At 36.4% G+C, this 17,839-nt stretch overlaps 1 protein-coding gene across 1 annotated transcript in view; it reads right to left on the bottom strand.

The window, feature by feature from the left end:
- The window catches only part of LOC574887 (E3 ubiquitin-protein ligase SMURF2), a 63,174-nt gene that overhangs the window by 30,921 nt on the left and 14,414 nt on the right, over positions 1-17,839 (bottom strand). Inside the window, exon 3 of the mRNA XM_030984714.1 lies at positions 4,516-4,624. Within this exon, the coding sequence (XP_030840574.1) occupies positions 4,516-4,624 (109 nt within the window). The remainder of the gene's footprint in view (positions 1-4,515; positions 4,625-17,839) is intronic.

Genomic DNA, 17,839 nt, shown 5'->3' with positions numbered 1-17,839 from the left:
TGAATTATTATTATAAACCACATATTGAGATCTATTAGAAAGATTACTTTCAAACCAAGATGACAGACAAATTTGAGTGTTGTTGTAGTTTCCGAATGGTGAGTCAACACACAGATAACTTAGCTGGGAGACAATGCCAGGCATAGCGCCGGGCATAAATCGAAACTTAAAAAAAAAAAAAAAAAACTTTCAATTTTTTTGGCGGCAAAAGAGTGCGCCTTATACACGGAGATTTACGGTAACTCTCACAACAAGGTCAATGGAGATAATTAAAGAATTATCAAATAATGTTGTCTACTGAGAACAGTGTTTAGTTTTTCTTTCTTTTACCAGGTTCTGCTTTTCTACATGGATCTCATTTCACAAAACTTGTTTTGCATTGTCTTCTTATAAAATTGATGCTCTCATTCTATTTCTGTCTGACTGGACTTTAATTGTCCTCCTGCTGCTAGTGCTAATGATTTACGGAACATTAATGGAGAGCTTAACAACTTGAATTCATAGTCTTAAATTGTAAACTCTTAGGCCTGAATTCCGAAGGAGGTTTGTCGACAAACCTTGGTTTTCGTACGTCATATGACGCGTTTTACACGTTTTTTACAAACCTGATTTGTAAAGAACAAAAGGAGGTTTGGCAAAACAAAAGGAGGTTTGAGCTCAAACCTTGCTTTGTGAATTCGGGCCATTGAGTAGTGTCATAGTATAAATTGGAAATTGAGTATTTAATTATTTATATTATTCAACAGAGAAAGACAGAAAATCAAAGGCATAACTGCATTGGCTCCACGTCTGCAAAACATAGGAAAATTTGAAAAATGTAAATATAGAAATGAAAAAACCAATAATAAATCCCCAGGTACATACAACGACAGGGATATCTTAAAAGCCCAGCGCACACTGTAAGATCAGACTGTAATAGAATTAGGGAAGAATTCGCATTAATTAGCATTTGATATGAACATTCAAACATGTAAAATCTTAAAGACCGAGGATCTGAATAGTCATATGGTTAATAATATCTCAATTTCAAGGAATATCAAGCTTCATTGGGGAAGAAAAAAGCTAATCGGCTCACAATCGTAGTGACGTCACACCAGTTGTGGGATTGTCTATGATTCAGCCCATGCTCTTAGAGACGTCGGTGGTAAGCACTTTATAAGCACCGTTTTTATCATTATTATTATTATGCGGCTTTTCTTCTGACTAGAAGAGATAAATGTAATCAAATTCTGGTATTCTTATTATTTATAACCTACATGTGAATCAGGAGGATGATGCTTGTTTAGATTTACGTATATAATATAATTGTCATTTCTTCAAAAATCAGATCTCAGGAGGAACATATAGCGAGCAGTGAGCTTTAAACTTACACCAGAATATACTTAAAGACCCTATCCGATGAAAATACAACTTGATATAAATGGAAAACTGAATGAATGTAGAATACAAATATAAAGGAATAAAAAGTATTTATCCTGTCATTATAGCAAAAAAGCAAATCAAAACCTCATTTTCTGCACCCTTCCAAATTACGGTTCAACAGGGGTCAAATTTGCGTAAGTTACAGTGACGAAATAACACGTAGACCTGATCGGATCACTATATACAGTGTAGCTGAGGCAATGAGCAGTGCTAGATTAATTAATGCAAAGTCATTGTGAAAATGTGTACTCCACATAAGATTATGTCATCAAGTCGATAGCAAGTTTTGAGGTCGACAACTTCTGATTTTCAAAGCTTTAGATTTTGTGTTTTCAGAGAGCTGATACTCCTCCGACAGACACTAAAATGGCATATAATTGATATTATTGTAAACCATGGCTCATAAGCTTTCCCGATATATAATTCATCCATTTCATTATTCAATTCGCATGTGGTCTTTAATAGAAGAAAATAATAAAAAGTGGGTGTGTTGAAAAGGAAAAAGGCAGAGACAAGAAACTGAGACTTAATTCTACTTGGCTTAACAAGATCTGTTTCTTTTATTTGTCTGCTTTCGCTCAAACAATTTACTTCCAAGGCTGGATTGCCTTTTCCATACAAACATTCATGATTGAATTCTGAAATACATCTCACAATCATTTCAATGTATTCAATGATTCCAACCTATATGAGACGGCTGAATTATTCACAGAAGGTTATCAACGAGTTGCTAGGGACCTTCATTGATTTTAATCCTGGAATTATTCAAATGTCAGGAGTATAAAACAAGAAAATACTCAGTATTAGGCCATTTAAAAAAATATACATGTTAAGCGTCCCTGCCCGCTTCCTTTTTGGGGGCCGCCTCCTATTTTTTTTTTTTTTTGTGAATTTTTTGTTGAAATTTTTTTGTTGAAATTTTTGATTTTTTTTTTTTTAAAGAAAAAAAACACTGCTAAAACACTGCTAAAATGGATCTATTTCTGATTTAAAAAAAAAAAAAAAAAAAAAAGGGGGCCTCCTCTTTCCTATTTTTCCAAAAAACAGGACGCTAAACATGTTTTTTTTTTTATTTGGCCTTACAACAAGTAGACATTCAGCAGCATGTTCAGCTTTATACCACTGCCCTATCAAACTGTTTACTTTAAAAAAAAGTACTTTACCACCTAAATTGGCTGGCCAATTAGTCTGTTCAAGACAGAGTGCATTTCAGGCTGTAAAACATGGGTGTGCACGTCTTACAACACAGTGCCTTAATTGCAATTTAAAATTTTAACAGACGAGGGAGACAGACAGCGCGGTCTCCTCCTATCTAGAATTCAATATTCCTAGGAGGGTGTGAAGTTGTTCAAAGTGTTTTAGACAAGTGTGATGAAGTAGTTAAGAAATGCATGACTTTGTAGGAGGATTTTGGTATTAAAGGCATTGCTAACAAAAAATCATCAAAAGCGACTTTAATCATACAGAATATGAAAAGATTTACTGGTAATATTGTAGTCACGACATAGAAAAAATAATCGTCTATGCTAGTCGATTTTGGTTTGCCCTGTCTCACTTTCTAAACAACTGTGGCATGATGACTTATTTTTACTGAGCATGAAATTATTGGGAACCATTGCAAATTATTCATTCCAGATCTTTCTTTTTTTAAAGAAACTTTTTACTTCAGACAACCTCACCAATAAGTGCCGTTTGTCAGTGTACAAAATATTGTTGGTTCTCCACCCCCCACAAAAAGGCTTTTCATTGCATGGCTTAAAAATAATCATTATCACTAATAGAAATAGAAGGAGTAGAAGTAGAAGAGACTAAGACATCATTCATCTTTCCCCCATGAGTGTCAGTGTTTCCCTTTAAGGGTCAATTCCTTCCTTAGAATTCAAACTTCTCTCAGCCAGCGTCAGTCAGGAAGCAACCCTGAAGAACAAAGCACACTGAAAAACAGTAGGAGACAGAGCTCCTGCATGATTAGGCAGATCCAGTGTTCTCCATTCTGATTCATGCCAAGATTTCATAGAGCAGCTAGCTGAAAGAAGCTTGTCTGGAACTGGGCAAGGAGCCTTGGCGAATCAACGCCGCATTCTGGAAGCGCCGTTGTTCCAAGATGGAACCAGGGTCTAAAAGCGAGAAGTGAGTGTCAGGCTGCCGAATGATAGATATAACAGGCATAGACAACTGACTGGCACGCTAGGCAGCTAGCTAGCACTCCAAGCCGCCAGTCAAATGCCTTAAACCACGCCAGTCTTGTTTTGGGGGAGAGAGAGGAGAATCAGGCAGACAAATTGACGGGAATTAATGGATGCAGAGAACGGAGAAGAGTGTTTGCTGAGCCCTGCCTCCTCTGCCAGACATCCATGTAAATGATGTTTTCTTGCCAAGACATGAAATTATCTTCTATTCCAAATATAGCTGTATATGTCTCCTTGCACGGCGCGCAAACGAGGAGTCAAGGGAAGTCAACGAAGTACGATGACTTGCCATGGATTTTAGCCTGGGAGAGGATGTGTATGGCAATATTGAACTCTCAAACTGTGAGATGATGTGGAACGATAATATACCAAGCTTTTCTCAATTTTCAGAATTATGATGTTGAGATGCTTGTCTTATTTTTGCTCGCTATTCTTTGTAATATCTTCAGATTCGTTTATCTTCATTTTGAGCAAGAAGCATTTTTCAATCAGTGCAACCTGCATATTAATGTAACAACAGACCAAAACCAATTCAAGCTATGCTATTTTTTCTTTCACTCGATAAGTACTAAAGAAAGACGAGTTTGTAAGCCAATGTTGCATAATGGTTTTGATCATAAATCTGCATCCCCCCCCCCTTACCCACAAAATAACAACTACATCAGTTTACTCAGACAATAGACCAATATGATCTTGGCAAAACAATCATCGCCTCAAGTCTAAGAGGCTTCCAAGAGATGACGATTTCTAAAGATACATTTTAATGAAAACCTTGAAAAAGCTCCATATCGTAACTTGTTTTGCCAATTATGTGTCTGAAATCATTTGCTGTTAAAAAAATTCATTAAAATAAATGCATTAAAATAAACAGCAGAAAATGTCAAGGCCATGCCAATATACTCACAAGTCATAATGCTGGTTCCATTTTGGATCAAGAGTTCCTTTGCAGTAGTCTGTCGAGTGGCACTGTCCTGATCCATCAACCACTACCTTGGCAAACGGGTCGGGCAACCCTGTAGATTAGACAACAAAAGAAAGAGAGAGAGAGAGAGAGAGAAGAAAAAAAGGCAGTTTAGTATATATTCTTATGAATGATTTTATATTTTCAATGTAAAGAATTTATAAGCTATACATTGTTGGTGAGTGGAATTCAATATGTACAGTTTTCTGGTTTTCAAGATACCCGTAAAGTGGCACTCTCCAGAGCCATCTACGAATGATCTACCACCATCTTGGCAAAAGGGTCTGGTAACTCTGTAGAATAGAGAACAAAACATGCAGTTTAGTAAAAAATTGCTGAACTAATTTTGTTAGTAAAAATGGAGAATGAAATAGAGAGAGAGAGACTGGTTATAAATGATGCATCATGTGCTGCATTTCCCACTACCCATTTTGAAATACAGTGAATAATGTCTGTAAAACTTTTGTAAACTCTTAATTCATTAATATTTGTGAAACTTCATGTATCTAATATACATTGTCAGGACATTGAGCAGACAGACTGCAAGAGAGACAAGAGACTGGCAATGTCGGTCTTGAGCACTCGCAGAAAAGTTGATAAAACTCAAAACACTTGCAAGACTGACAAATCCATCTTATAAATGGTTGGTCTTATGGGCCATCGGTCTCATGAATCATGTGATTATTTCTCAGAAATCCTGCAAAACTGATATTGTCAGTACTGCTGGTGGTCGGTCTTAGGGGCTGGTGGTCTTGTGGGCAGCAGCTTACAAGAGTTCTAAATCACAAAATAATTCTATTTAAAGACAACTCAGTTCTCTTACCATCTTTTTCAGGGAAATACAATTTCATGACCGGCGTCAGCTAAACTCATTTCTAAAAACTGGGACACGAGAATAAATAAGACTGGTACTCTGACAAAGTCACAAATAAATATCCTTGCATCTACTCAAAGGTCCTTTGTTTTCCCATATCGCCATTAAGTCCCTAATACTTCTTACATTTTCTATTAATTGGGTCACAAACAAGATAATGCTGGTACATGTACCTGCAGCATTGTAATTGGTTGAAATTAATATCAATAGTGATAATTTTTTTTTTTTTTTTTTTTTTTAAATCACCTTCTCAAACAACAATATAATACTGTATTATACTTTATTACTGTTTTGGTGGCAGCACCAATAAAGCATTTGGCTTTCCTAGCTGTCTCCACATTCATATATATTTTTGTTGTTGTGCTGTATTGTAAATGTTTCTCTTTAACTTGTACGCTATGTTCTGTATTTTATATGTTTGTTATGATGTTTTTATGATGAATGAAATAAAGAAGGGCCAGAGAGGATGCCCAAAGTTTTTCCTGATGTTCTAACAAAGTGTGACTATATTTCCAATAACCACACTTAAATTATGGCAAAAAATATACTTTGCATTAAAAATGATTGTTACACTAAGAATGTTAACCTACATCTGCACAGTTTAACTTTAGTTGATGCAGTTAAAAATGGTTGAGCATCCCATTTGGCTTTTCATATTCAAGTCGTTTGTAAAGTCATGCGTACCTTTACGAACAGCTTTATGAAACACCCCCACCCCCCCCCCCTCTCCCGGTCACTGTAAATCTGGTTTGAAGTACATTATACCAAAGAGATACCTGCTCCCAAGAAGCCACATCCTAGCTGAATGGTCCTTGACTTCCTTGCATCTGACCCACTTTCACCTAACCTACTTTCACCATTGACAGTGTAACAGTCAATGGGGGAGTATGAAGGTCATGTCAAGGTCGTAAATAAAAGAATGGTAGGGTAGGCTATCCAGGAGGAACAAAGATGATAGTCTTGTTTACAGGGTAATCTTGAGATCAACTCCTAATATCAGAGAATATTAGTCTGTTAGGAGCCAAAGACAACATTTTTTTTTTTTTTTGGGGGGGGGGGGGGTTAGATGTTATCATTTGTCCTTGTAATGTGCTTAATAGAAACATGGTATTAAGTGCTTAGCAATATTATTCATCATCATTATTGTTATCATCATAATTTAATTGTGGTTATTGGAAATATAGTCACACTTTGTTAGAACATCAGGAAAAACTTTGGGCATCCTCTCTGGCCCTTCATATTATTATCAACAGCTTTAAGAACACCCCCAGATATTCGCTGGTGCGACGTTTGCTTCTGGCTTTAATTTGTCAAAGGTTTTGGGTTAGGGTTGCAAATGGGTTTAAGGTTAAAAAAAATCATTTTCATGAGTACTACTAGCTGTAAGACCAGAAACTTCAAATCAAAGGTGTTATCACCTCAGGGGTAGAACGATCCAGCACCCACTAGATTGCAATATCTCTTCAAGAATTTGTGTAAGATTATCTGGTAATGAGAATGGGGTCTATGGCTTGCCCAAAGAAGGGTCAGTGTGCCTCGCGCAATAAAAGTGACAAACCTTGCAAGCTGACACTTTTTTTAAATGAAAATATTACTGTCAATGAGGTGCAAGGTCTCTAATCTCACCAAACATATTTCACTTGGTAAACCTTATATACTCGAGCGTGATTAGACAGCTTGTATTTGACTAAGAGGGTGAACAACGTCCAGCCAGTCATAAAGCCATCTAGGAATTTTCTGAATGAGTTTACATTGCTGAGGGGAGGACGTTTCCATAATGAGAATATTACCCCAAACAGGAAACATGCTACGTGTTTGCTCGGTTAGACACGAGCTTGAAATCCGATGAGGGACTTAAAGAATTCAGGTACTTGGGTGGAGAGGGCCCTGGCTCCATAATTCGAGTTCCAGTCTGTCTTGTGATGCGGTTTATGACCTCGCCAATCTGTGTGTGTATTTCATGTGAACGTGATACAAATGATGGGGGGGGGGGGAGGGGTAACAAGGATATGTACATGTAAAAGAAGAACTATTGTAGTGTAAGTTTCAATTTCCTTTTAAAACATTCTATGAGATTTACATATCGGTACATGAGACGGTCCGTAATTGCATTCATTGGGCACAGAGCAAGATACGCTATACATTTGTTACATTGTACACATTTTTTGGCTGTAGCAAGGCGCAAAGTCTATTAACTACGTGCAAAATGATTTATGGGCCTTCTCGCTCAAAGCAGACAATATGTTTTATTCATTTAATGTTCTATTCAAATGTTAAAGCCCCACTGCACTACTTATAGCTAGTTGCGCCCTCGTTATAACAAACAATGCCTAATCGGTACCTGTTGGTCCCCCATGATCCTCTTTTTTAATGTTAATTGAGAGCTGATTTGATGAGATAACCACCTGTCAGTGACCTTGCAGGGAGGTAAACCCCCCCCCCCCCCCACCTGGCCAAACTAGTACAGACAGGCTTTAAATTGTGAAGTGACAAAAACTGAAAATAATTTCTGTATTAAAGGTAATGTAATATCATCTGCCAAGACAGAGGGCCAGAAAGGCATTAACCTCATGATAAATGATGGGATTGAACACTCTTTCTTTCAGCTCTCGGCAGGCATGGTACATTCTTTGATAAAGAAGAGCATAAAATGCATGTTATTCATAAGGAACTTTCAATGGTATTAAAGTTCGGAGACCTCATCAATTCCTTCATTTCATGTTTTCTATCGGCTGTTGAAAATTAGTAAGTTACACATGACAATAATACCCCCAAAATACACTATACACTGTAAGTGCGTGCATAAATTTCTACCTTCATTTCTCGCAAGCTTCAGTTACTATTGACTGTGCTCTGTGTATAATCTGCGTGACTGCTTAGTTCTAAACCAACAACATTGTCAAACACATTGCAAGAATGTGTTGTCACAGAGGTCTGTGTTTGTTTTAGATATGAATCAATCTCCACACTTATGTACTCTCAACCACAAAAACGGTTCATTTGCGTAACTGACATGTGCTTGAAGATTGGTGAAAACAAAGTTCAAATAATTCCTTTATCTACCTATTTATTTAAATAATTATTTGATAGGTATAATTTGGCTATGGTAAGCTCGTAAAAGGACAAAGGCATTGTATTTGAGACCCATGAGGGTCTTGGATGAAGTTGATGAACAGTTCCTTCATAGAAATATCACAAAAAGTAAAGTACATGTATGCTAACCATCGTACAAAAGACATATACATGTACATGTATGTTCATGTGATAATGAAAAACTCTAAAATCAAATAAATATAATATTAACAATACACAAATTACAGTGTGTAATATGACCCCGAACTAAGACAAATATGATGCAACAACAGCATATATGAAACTGATATAAAAAGTAAAAAAAAAAAAAAACATATCATGCAGACTTGTTTACTATTGCAGAGAGTCTTCAGAAACTAATTAGTTTTTTTTCCACCCATACAGAGTTTGATAGGGCTTATTTTTACAGTTAATTGTTTGTGCTATTTCCTTTAGTTTTGTTCAGGAAAAAACATATATATTATAGAGACAAAAGTCTGCACATGTGTTACTTTCATTTACTGTACGTGACCTGCCAACCAAGCTGATATAATCTTCATCCAAGAAAAAAACCCTCTCATTTGTATGTTTAGATTGAAATTAAAGATATATTTACATGCCAAGCAAATAAACATACTACATGTAGGCCTACATGTACGAGCAATAAAGTGGAAGATCACTTAGACAGAAAATGGTTGACCATTTATCGTTATCATTAATTTCCCTTCCATCTCACTCTCTCATCTTATACCTACATTCTAAACAAAGTTTTAGGGGCTCAAGTTCTCGGTAATGTTTCTAATTATTTCATTTTTATTTCATTTGTTGATGATGAATGCAAAACGTGAATATGGGTTATGTGTGTCTGATGATGAACACAGTTCTATTTGTTCAGTAAGGTTATTTTAATGGACACTGATCTTTAAAAAAATCTCTTGTGAGAACTTGCATAATTATGTTGAAAGTAATAAAGAAAACAAAGAAGCATTTCAATACAAAAATATTTTCAGGAAGGAGAGGATACTATCAACTCCAACCTACTTCCTATCTCTATTAATTTCCTCTTGAATGTGACAAAACCAGATATTAAGCAGGAGTTTAGGATTAAGGTCTGGTAACTGAATAAAAGACTTGGCAGGAAAGAGGGCTTTAAGTGAGGTTAGAATCATGGTGCCATACAGGAGTTAACCATGAATGACCAGTCAACACCACGTATGTTGGTCCACAACTGTAATTTGGGTGCGTCCATACAACTTTTTAATTTTCCAATATCGAATACTGTAAAGTTAGAACTTGCAAGCAGTTCTAATTCACAAAAGTTTCATGTTGCAAAATATTTTAATCTGATTGACATTGATACAACAATAGAGTACCGAAGCTGTGACGTCATAAAAATGTATTTTTAGAATTTTTCAATTTTTTCTTCATTTTCCAAAAGAACATCAAAAATAATGTCCAAATGTCGAAAACCAAGTGAATATGTTAAATATTGGCTGAGATATGACCATCTTAATAAATATACTCCCCATTGGAACTCAGTGTTATATGCTCTGGCTCCTAATGGTTAGGAGCCAGAGCATATAACACTGAGCTGCCATAGGACATATATTCATTAAGATGGTCATATCTGAGCCAATACTTAACATATTCAATTGGTTTTCAACATTTGGACATTATTTTGGGTGTTCTTTCGGAATATGAAGAAAAAATTGAGAAATTCTAAAAATAGATTTTTTTTTATGACGTCACACTTCTCCACTCTATGGACTTTTTTTCTTATTTGCGAAAGTGAAAATGGCTGTCCTTACTCCTCAACAATTTGTGAAAGTTTCTGCTTTTACAGAAACAAAATTAAAAGTATGGCATGTGAGATCTACCAAATGAACAGTAAAATGTGTCAAGGCCACTCTTATCGGGACAAGAGTAAAACTTGGTCTGGACACACTTTCAACTCCTGCCTTTATGTCTGGCTAATATCACACTGACACACCATGATAAGACAATGTAAGACAATATAAGACCTAATCAAGGAAGGCTAATCATGGCTAAAACTTGGCATGGACACACTCTTAAATCCTGCCTTCATGTCTGAGTAACATCACACCATGTGGAGAGACAATGAAGTTTCTAGGCTATTATAAATTGATTTGACTTTGGGTATCAGTGTTGCTGGCAGCTGCATGGTTGCAGAAATTCTGTGTTCTATGAACAAAAATGTTCATTCTTTGAAATGTAAATAGACCAAGGACATTACTTGTGCCCAAAGCCCTATCTAATGTGTATCATGACATTTGAGCCTACAGGCAAAGGTATTGTGGTATTAACAAGAAAAAGGTTATGCTCCCTGCTTTAATGGCAATAATGTGTCATAAAATACCTATAAGGTATTACCTAACAGTTTGAAGAAGCGATCACATAAGTTACATACATGTACATGTAGGCATTCCATAAAGACATTTCAGAAATTATGGTTTTCTACAACACATAACCCAGTGAAAATTGTTCATGGTATTTAACAAATTCCATCCCATATAGCGTATCCAGGGCTTTATACTAACTTTTGGGGGTAGGAGTATTTAGAATTTCACTTTTGGAGTCTGCATGCCTATGAGCCCTGCGTAAAATATTTGAAACATTGGGGGTCCGGATCTAGAGATATTAGGCCCCTATTAATGTGAAGCTCTGCCTTTTTCTGTGTGCACTTGACATTCACACATTATTCTACTATTCATTTATTCCCCATGTAATCAATTTCAGCATTCATTGATCCTCCTATTTTCCTCTTCGTTAACCTCTGCAGTCTGCACTATATGCCGGCACCAGCGGCGCTCAAGCGCAATTGTGTCATGGCCTATTTTCCTTTCATGAAAAATTGGGGCAACTAAATGAAACAATGGTGCTATATTGGTATTTGGAAACACCATTGTCTCGACAGGCAAGCTCAAAATGAGAACAATAACACCATTACAGTGGGGCTTTCACTGTCCATCTTATCCTCCCCCTTTCTGCTTTACCGTAATGATATTTATTTTTCATTTTTCTTAACCCTTTTCTTTGCTTTCTTGAAAAGTTTCCCCACATGTAGCTATCACAATTTAAGAAACTAATGAAATAGCATTTGCAGGTATTAATATGAATTCAGTTATTTCATAAATCATTAAAAAACAGTTAAATCATGACTTTACTTTTGATTATCAAAGACATATTTAAAGATAATATTTCCCACCCCTGGAATAGAGAAATCCATTTCTGATAATCCCACCCTTCTATACCCTTCCAATGGACAATATTCTATCAATCGCAGTCACACCCCCTCCTCGACTTCTTGGCTTTTTGTGTCCCCTTTTCTCTTTGTACATATCAATGGCTATTTTTCCGATTCCCTTCCCTTCCTAAAAAATCAAACTTTTAACACCTTCACCTCCTCAACTCCTTGCTCTCTCTGTTTTTCAACTTAATTCAGTAAAGGCCTAATATCCACCCCCCCCCCTCTTTCCTCCAATGTTCAAGCACTTTCTTACCCTTCTAGAAAACAAATTTCAACCCCCTCCCCACTACCCCTTCTCAACTCCCTGCCCTCTCTTCTCTGAAGTTGTTACAACTTCCTTGTAAATCTAATCCCTCTTTCTTCCTGAATTTCTAATTTAGAATACTGAACTTGTGTTATTCCATGGTTATTTGAGGGTATTTCTACCAGCGAGCGACAGGCCGAAAACAAGACAGGCTCCACTCTCACATGACTCACTGGCGAGAGAGCGTGGCTGCACGCAGGCAGACAATTGGCTTGCGACCAGAGAATGCCTTGTCTGATCAGGGGCTACAAACAAACGACTGGCTTAACTAACTTCAGAGTCGCCTGCCTGTTACATGTCATGTGGAATGTCATTTTTTTTGTTGGAAAAAATGTGCAAGAAATAAGACTTGGGGCTTCATAACATATCTGGGGTTTTTACAAAAATGAAAAAAAAATGTACAAATGAATGTATTGTTTTGCTTGTTGGTATTATACAGATCCATTTGTTCATTATATGATACTTATCAAGAACAGACATCAAAGTCTGGATATTCCTTGTATACAATTTTGTTTTCTAATTCTGTCCTTCCTCTTTCTCTTTCTCTCTCTTTGTACACTTCCCTCTAACTTTTATATTCTCACTTATTTTATATATGTAATATCAATTTTTGGACCATATATGTAAATAAAAGTAATAACACAAGTGTTACAAACTCTTGCTTGCCAGACAATAAGGTCAAGTTTCATTCACACTCTCATAGGATGGGTATTTCCCAGTCATTGCTTACCATAGCATTTATAGTACATGTAGTAGAGTCATCATTCATTAACATGGTATGCTGTATTTAACCACAACACAGAACATGACACCAGATTGACTGAATCCAAAAACAGGTAAAAGCTCCGACAAACATCTTCAATGTAAGACAACAACAAAATTGACATGTCTGCCAGCATAAGGCTACTTGGAGTCACGAAAATTTATTTTTCTTGGAGAAAACCAAAATCAAGTTTAATCCTTTTCAGTGTCAAGTAATTGTTGTTGATTCTGTGACTCAGGAAGAACTAATGAAAGTGGCAGACACACATAATCTGATTTTTTTCCCTTTCTTTCAGCCTTTCTCTGTGTCTCCCTCAATCTTTCATGAACTATGCCTCTCTCCCCCCCCCCCTCCCACACACACACACCTCTCTCTCTCTCTCTCTTTCTCTCCCTCCCCTCCCCTCTAGATTGAATAGGCTTAACTACATACAAAATGTCACAAAACCCTTTGTACAGTTTTTTTTACAGATCCTTATTTCTCTGTCCTTCCCTCCCTCTCCTTGGCACTCTTCCTCTCTCTCTATCTCTTTAAATTTGAAGCGTATTATCTTTCATGTGGACAAAATATTGATTGTATTTGAATTTTTTTTTTTTAAATAAGTAACGCAGATCTCCGCTAAGGCCTGACCCTAACCCTAACCTATCTCTCTGATACTATTAATATAAAAATGTCAACATACCTTTTGCAAAAATTTCCCTTAAAGCTTATCTGCCATAGTTTACATGAGGGATTAGACTACCCTGCAAGGTCACTGGACAGGTGGTTATCTCATCAACTCAGCTCTCAGTTAACATAAGAAAAAGGGGATCATGGGGGACCAATGGTCACCGATTAGGCATTGTATGTCATATAGAGGGCGCAAGCAGCTACAAGTAGTGCAGTGGGCCTTTAAGAAGATCATAATTTTTGTCCCTCTCTCAGTCTCTCAGTCTCTCCCTCTCTCTCTCCCCTTCCCTCCCCACTCCTGTGGCAGCTAATCAGAGATATCTATTTTAAGCATATTTTGTATAACTGAATGTTGTATTGCTGCAACCATAACCACTTTTCCTCATTATTAACCATATCGTTGTTCCTCACTTTTCAATGATGTTCCGTACTCTGTGCTCACATTGGCAGCTTTAATCATTTTCAGATTATACATATTTGATTAACACACATACAAGATTCATGGATAAAGTACACATATAAAGCTTGCAGATGAGCATAAAATGGTTGAAAAGATGGAAACAGCACACATATGCAACAAAATGCCTGCAATATTAATGTACCAGATAGCGTGCTCTAAATAAACAAAAGGTTAAGTTTTGGTAAAGACTAAAAGCTTTTTGTGAGCTATCTCACTCTTTGTATGTCAGTTTGGAATATTGGAATAATATATACAAGATTTACGGAAAAAGTACAAGTTTAAAATGTAGGTCATCAAGCTTGTAGTTCAAACAAGCTTGCAGCTGAGGACAAAAATGGTTGAAAAGTTGGAAACCGCACATATGCAACACAAATGCATGCAATATCAATGTACCACAAAGTGTGCTCTAAATAAACAGAAGGTCAGGTTCTGGTAAAGATTAAAAACAGTTTGTGAGCTATCTCACTCTTTGTATGTCAGTTTGGAATAATTTTCGGAATAAAAGTAAAAATGTCTCATTTACATGTACATGCCTTCATTTACATCTACTCTTGTATTAAAATAAAAAAAGAGGCATCCACTTTATATTCAGATGATCTAATGACAATTGTTTGTCTTGACATCAGTACACTTTATATGTAGCATCCAAAAAAAAGCAATAATCAAGAAAAAATACACTGACAAAAAAAAAAGGTTAGCTGAGCAATCAAACACTAGTACAGAGGAAAAAATTTAAGCAATTTACAAAATAACTGTCCCCAGCATCTGGGCATTGGTTTGTGACCCATTTAAATTGGACTCGAGACCATTAAGAATAGTACATGCAGCTGATGTGAATTCAATATACATGTGTTATGGGAGCTCGCCATGAGAGAGACAACCGTTGGAGTAATTGCTTATTCACAACTGTCATAAGGCTGTGGTCATTTATCTAACTAACAACACGACGGTCAAATGGTCGACCGATTTGGGATGGGCAGCGCTAAAATGATAGCCACCATGTCCGCCAATCGCCTAAATGGCCGAGTGAATTGAATAGTTGATTTGGGAGTCAGTCGCTACTTTGCCTCCGAAAGAGGGGATAGGGGTATGTTCTCACTGCTAATTCATATTGTATGTGATGAAACCCTGCATACGGCCATGTGTGGTGCATGTCCAAGATTAATGTAAGTTTAGTGATGGTGAGGGAAAAGGCATGCCAGTCTCACTAAACAAAGGGTATTTTCTATAACAGATGATTTTTTTTTGATTTTTTTATTTATTGATTTTTTTGTTTTGTTGGGGGGGGGTATCTTTTGATTAAAGAATGTTACAGACATACAAATGGACAGACAAACTACCCAAATCACTGCACAATATCACAAAGCCTGGTTGATGAATAGGAAAATAATGGTAATTTTTTTTTAATTCGTCACAAATAATAAAAGTGGGGAATATTCCTGTTGCAATGCTATTTCTATTATCACAAAAGAAAGTCTGTTGTGTTCAGTCATACAGTCACATTTCAAATACATATATTTTGCCAGGGGGAAAAAAAAGAAGAGTAGTGACAGAAAAAAAACATCATTGTTGCCAATTTCAAGAGAAAAGCTGAGTCATGCAGCCCCTTAAAAAAGGAGATTTTGCTTGGCGAGTCGTTGGCAGCAGTGTGAAAGAGCCAAGTGCTTGAGACGGAAGTTGATTGATCAGTACGCCTGGCTGGGCCAAGCCAGGCAGCCTGGCTTCAAGGCATGGCCAGTCTCCTCCGCTAGCTCATAGCAACTTGAACTGTCTGCTATCAAAGATTACATTAAAAGTAGCCCACACTATTTTGGATAATATTCTTTAATCTGTGATAGAGAGGGTTTCATTTCTTTTGAAGTACTTGTATGTGTTGAGTAGGCCTTTTGAACGATTTTTGTCACCACAAAATCTGACTGAAGCACTTATTGCCCCAATGGTTATCTGTACATTGTGAAACTAAAAAACTTCATATTATTTAATTCTATAGAGTATGCAGAATTGCAGATAACGGTACTTCCATAATTTCAAGAACACTGTACTAATGGTCAATCAGTAGTCTGAATTTGAAATTTGCAACTGTATCAGTTCATTTCATTTTGTATTTATTTCACAAACCATGATGAAATGGAAACTGTATGAATACAGCATATAAATCTGACGGTATGAAAAAGTTCAAATATAATAATATACATATAAATATTGATAGATCAAAATCAAAATTGAGGGGTAAACAGTATTGAGGAGTAGGCCAACATTTACCACTGAAAATGTAAGCGATATACATATTTGCTTGTAAAAAAAAAATGATTTGGTGCACTAGGAGTATGCCACTAAATGATCAAGGTTAAATAATGTGCAGAAGGTTAAAGTTGACTCTTTCAATTCCTTTGTAATAGACCTCAACTAGGAAAACACATTAGACAAGAAAGGTCAAACTTGCATGTATCCATGAATATTTTACAAAATAACACACTGTATAAGTTTTTTATAGGGCCACTCAGTTTTTATTCTCCCTTGGTTGTTGCTGTCCAATCCATTTTAGAATGACATTTCACACAAGCCCAAAATATATTGCCAGACTGAAACCATTTTCAGGAGAAATGTGCCTCAGAAATATGAACATGATTACTGTCACGTCTGCAGTCCCGTGTTTATGATTGCTTTGTATGTTACATTCAATCAACACACGTGATGTAACTATACTGTAAGACAGAGAAACAATAACATCCATTAATCCTTTCACATGCAACCAAACTTTTGTGTCCTTCATCTTGACTAGCACTGAAAATAGTTGGGGGCTTGCCCCCTTGCAGGAGTGGCAGCTACTGAAATAACCACCTACTGTAGAGCTCTTCCTAGAATGTATTCTTCTTTCTTAAAACATTTTTCTTGGATGGAAATTTGTACAGTAATACAAATGAAAGGAATTCATGTCTACAACCTGAAACATACACTGTATGTAAAAACAGGATAAACTACAGTGATACATGTATGTATCCTGGCAGGAAAATTTTTTATTCTGAATAGACCATTTTCATAATGTAAACATATTCAATGCACATTATATTTCAACAGTCTGAATGCAAATTGGATTCATTAAATGTTGCTACAGTAACAAAGCACTTAACAAAGATTTGTCTATACAATTTGATTACATTACCAAAATGGCTCATTACATACTGTACTTACTACTTTAGGTCTGTACACATAAATATTTGCATCCTTAGTATCAATGACTGGTTTGCAACATTCTCAGCTTTTCTCTTCCATTATTCTGAAGAACTCACACCCATGAGAAAACTTTTCTACCCTTTAATCCTTATACTCCCAAAATAATCTTCACAAAAATAATCCCCTATGATTGGACAGCTTGTTGAAACATGGCGTTTATCCATTTATCCATCAACGACTACTGAACTAAAAATAATCTTGCACACTATTGTTATCCTGTCTTGCCAACTCTGAGCAATGGTGATGTCTTCACGCTATGGGAAAGACCCCCACCCTTTACCGAACATGTCGGAATGTGTCGACCACAAAGTGCAGCAGTGACTGACCTCAAGGAAAGACAAATGTTCCAAACGTTTGCATGTATTGTACATGTACAGGTATGTTTGCTTCGACTCAAATGTGAAAACATGACATTGCAGTAAGCCAATTCATAGTAGTTACATCATAAATCTTCCACCGTAGTTGGGCTGCTGGAGGTAATGTACAAGTACAATGATATTGGCCTTAGATGGAAAAGAAATTGGTTTTTCAGAGGGAGGATGGGGGAGAGCTACTGCAGAATAATGTTTTTGCTGTTGGTACTTGTTCAATTCGGTTTCAGTAACGGTATAGTAGATAGCAGT

The sequence above is a fragment of the Strongylocentrotus purpuratus genome, unplaced genomic scaffold, assembly GCF_000002235.5.
Source record: "Strongylocentrotus purpuratus isolate Spur 01 unplaced genomic scaffold, Spur_5.0 spur5_scaffold_14, whole genome shotgun sequence".
Taxonomy (NCBI): domain Eukaryota; kingdom Metazoa; phylum Echinodermata; class Echinoidea; order Camarodonta; family Strongylocentrotidae; genus Strongylocentrotus; species Strongylocentrotus purpuratus.
The sequence above is the reverse complement of the archived record's forward strand: the minus strand, read 5'-3'. Positions and strand labels throughout refer to the sequence as shown.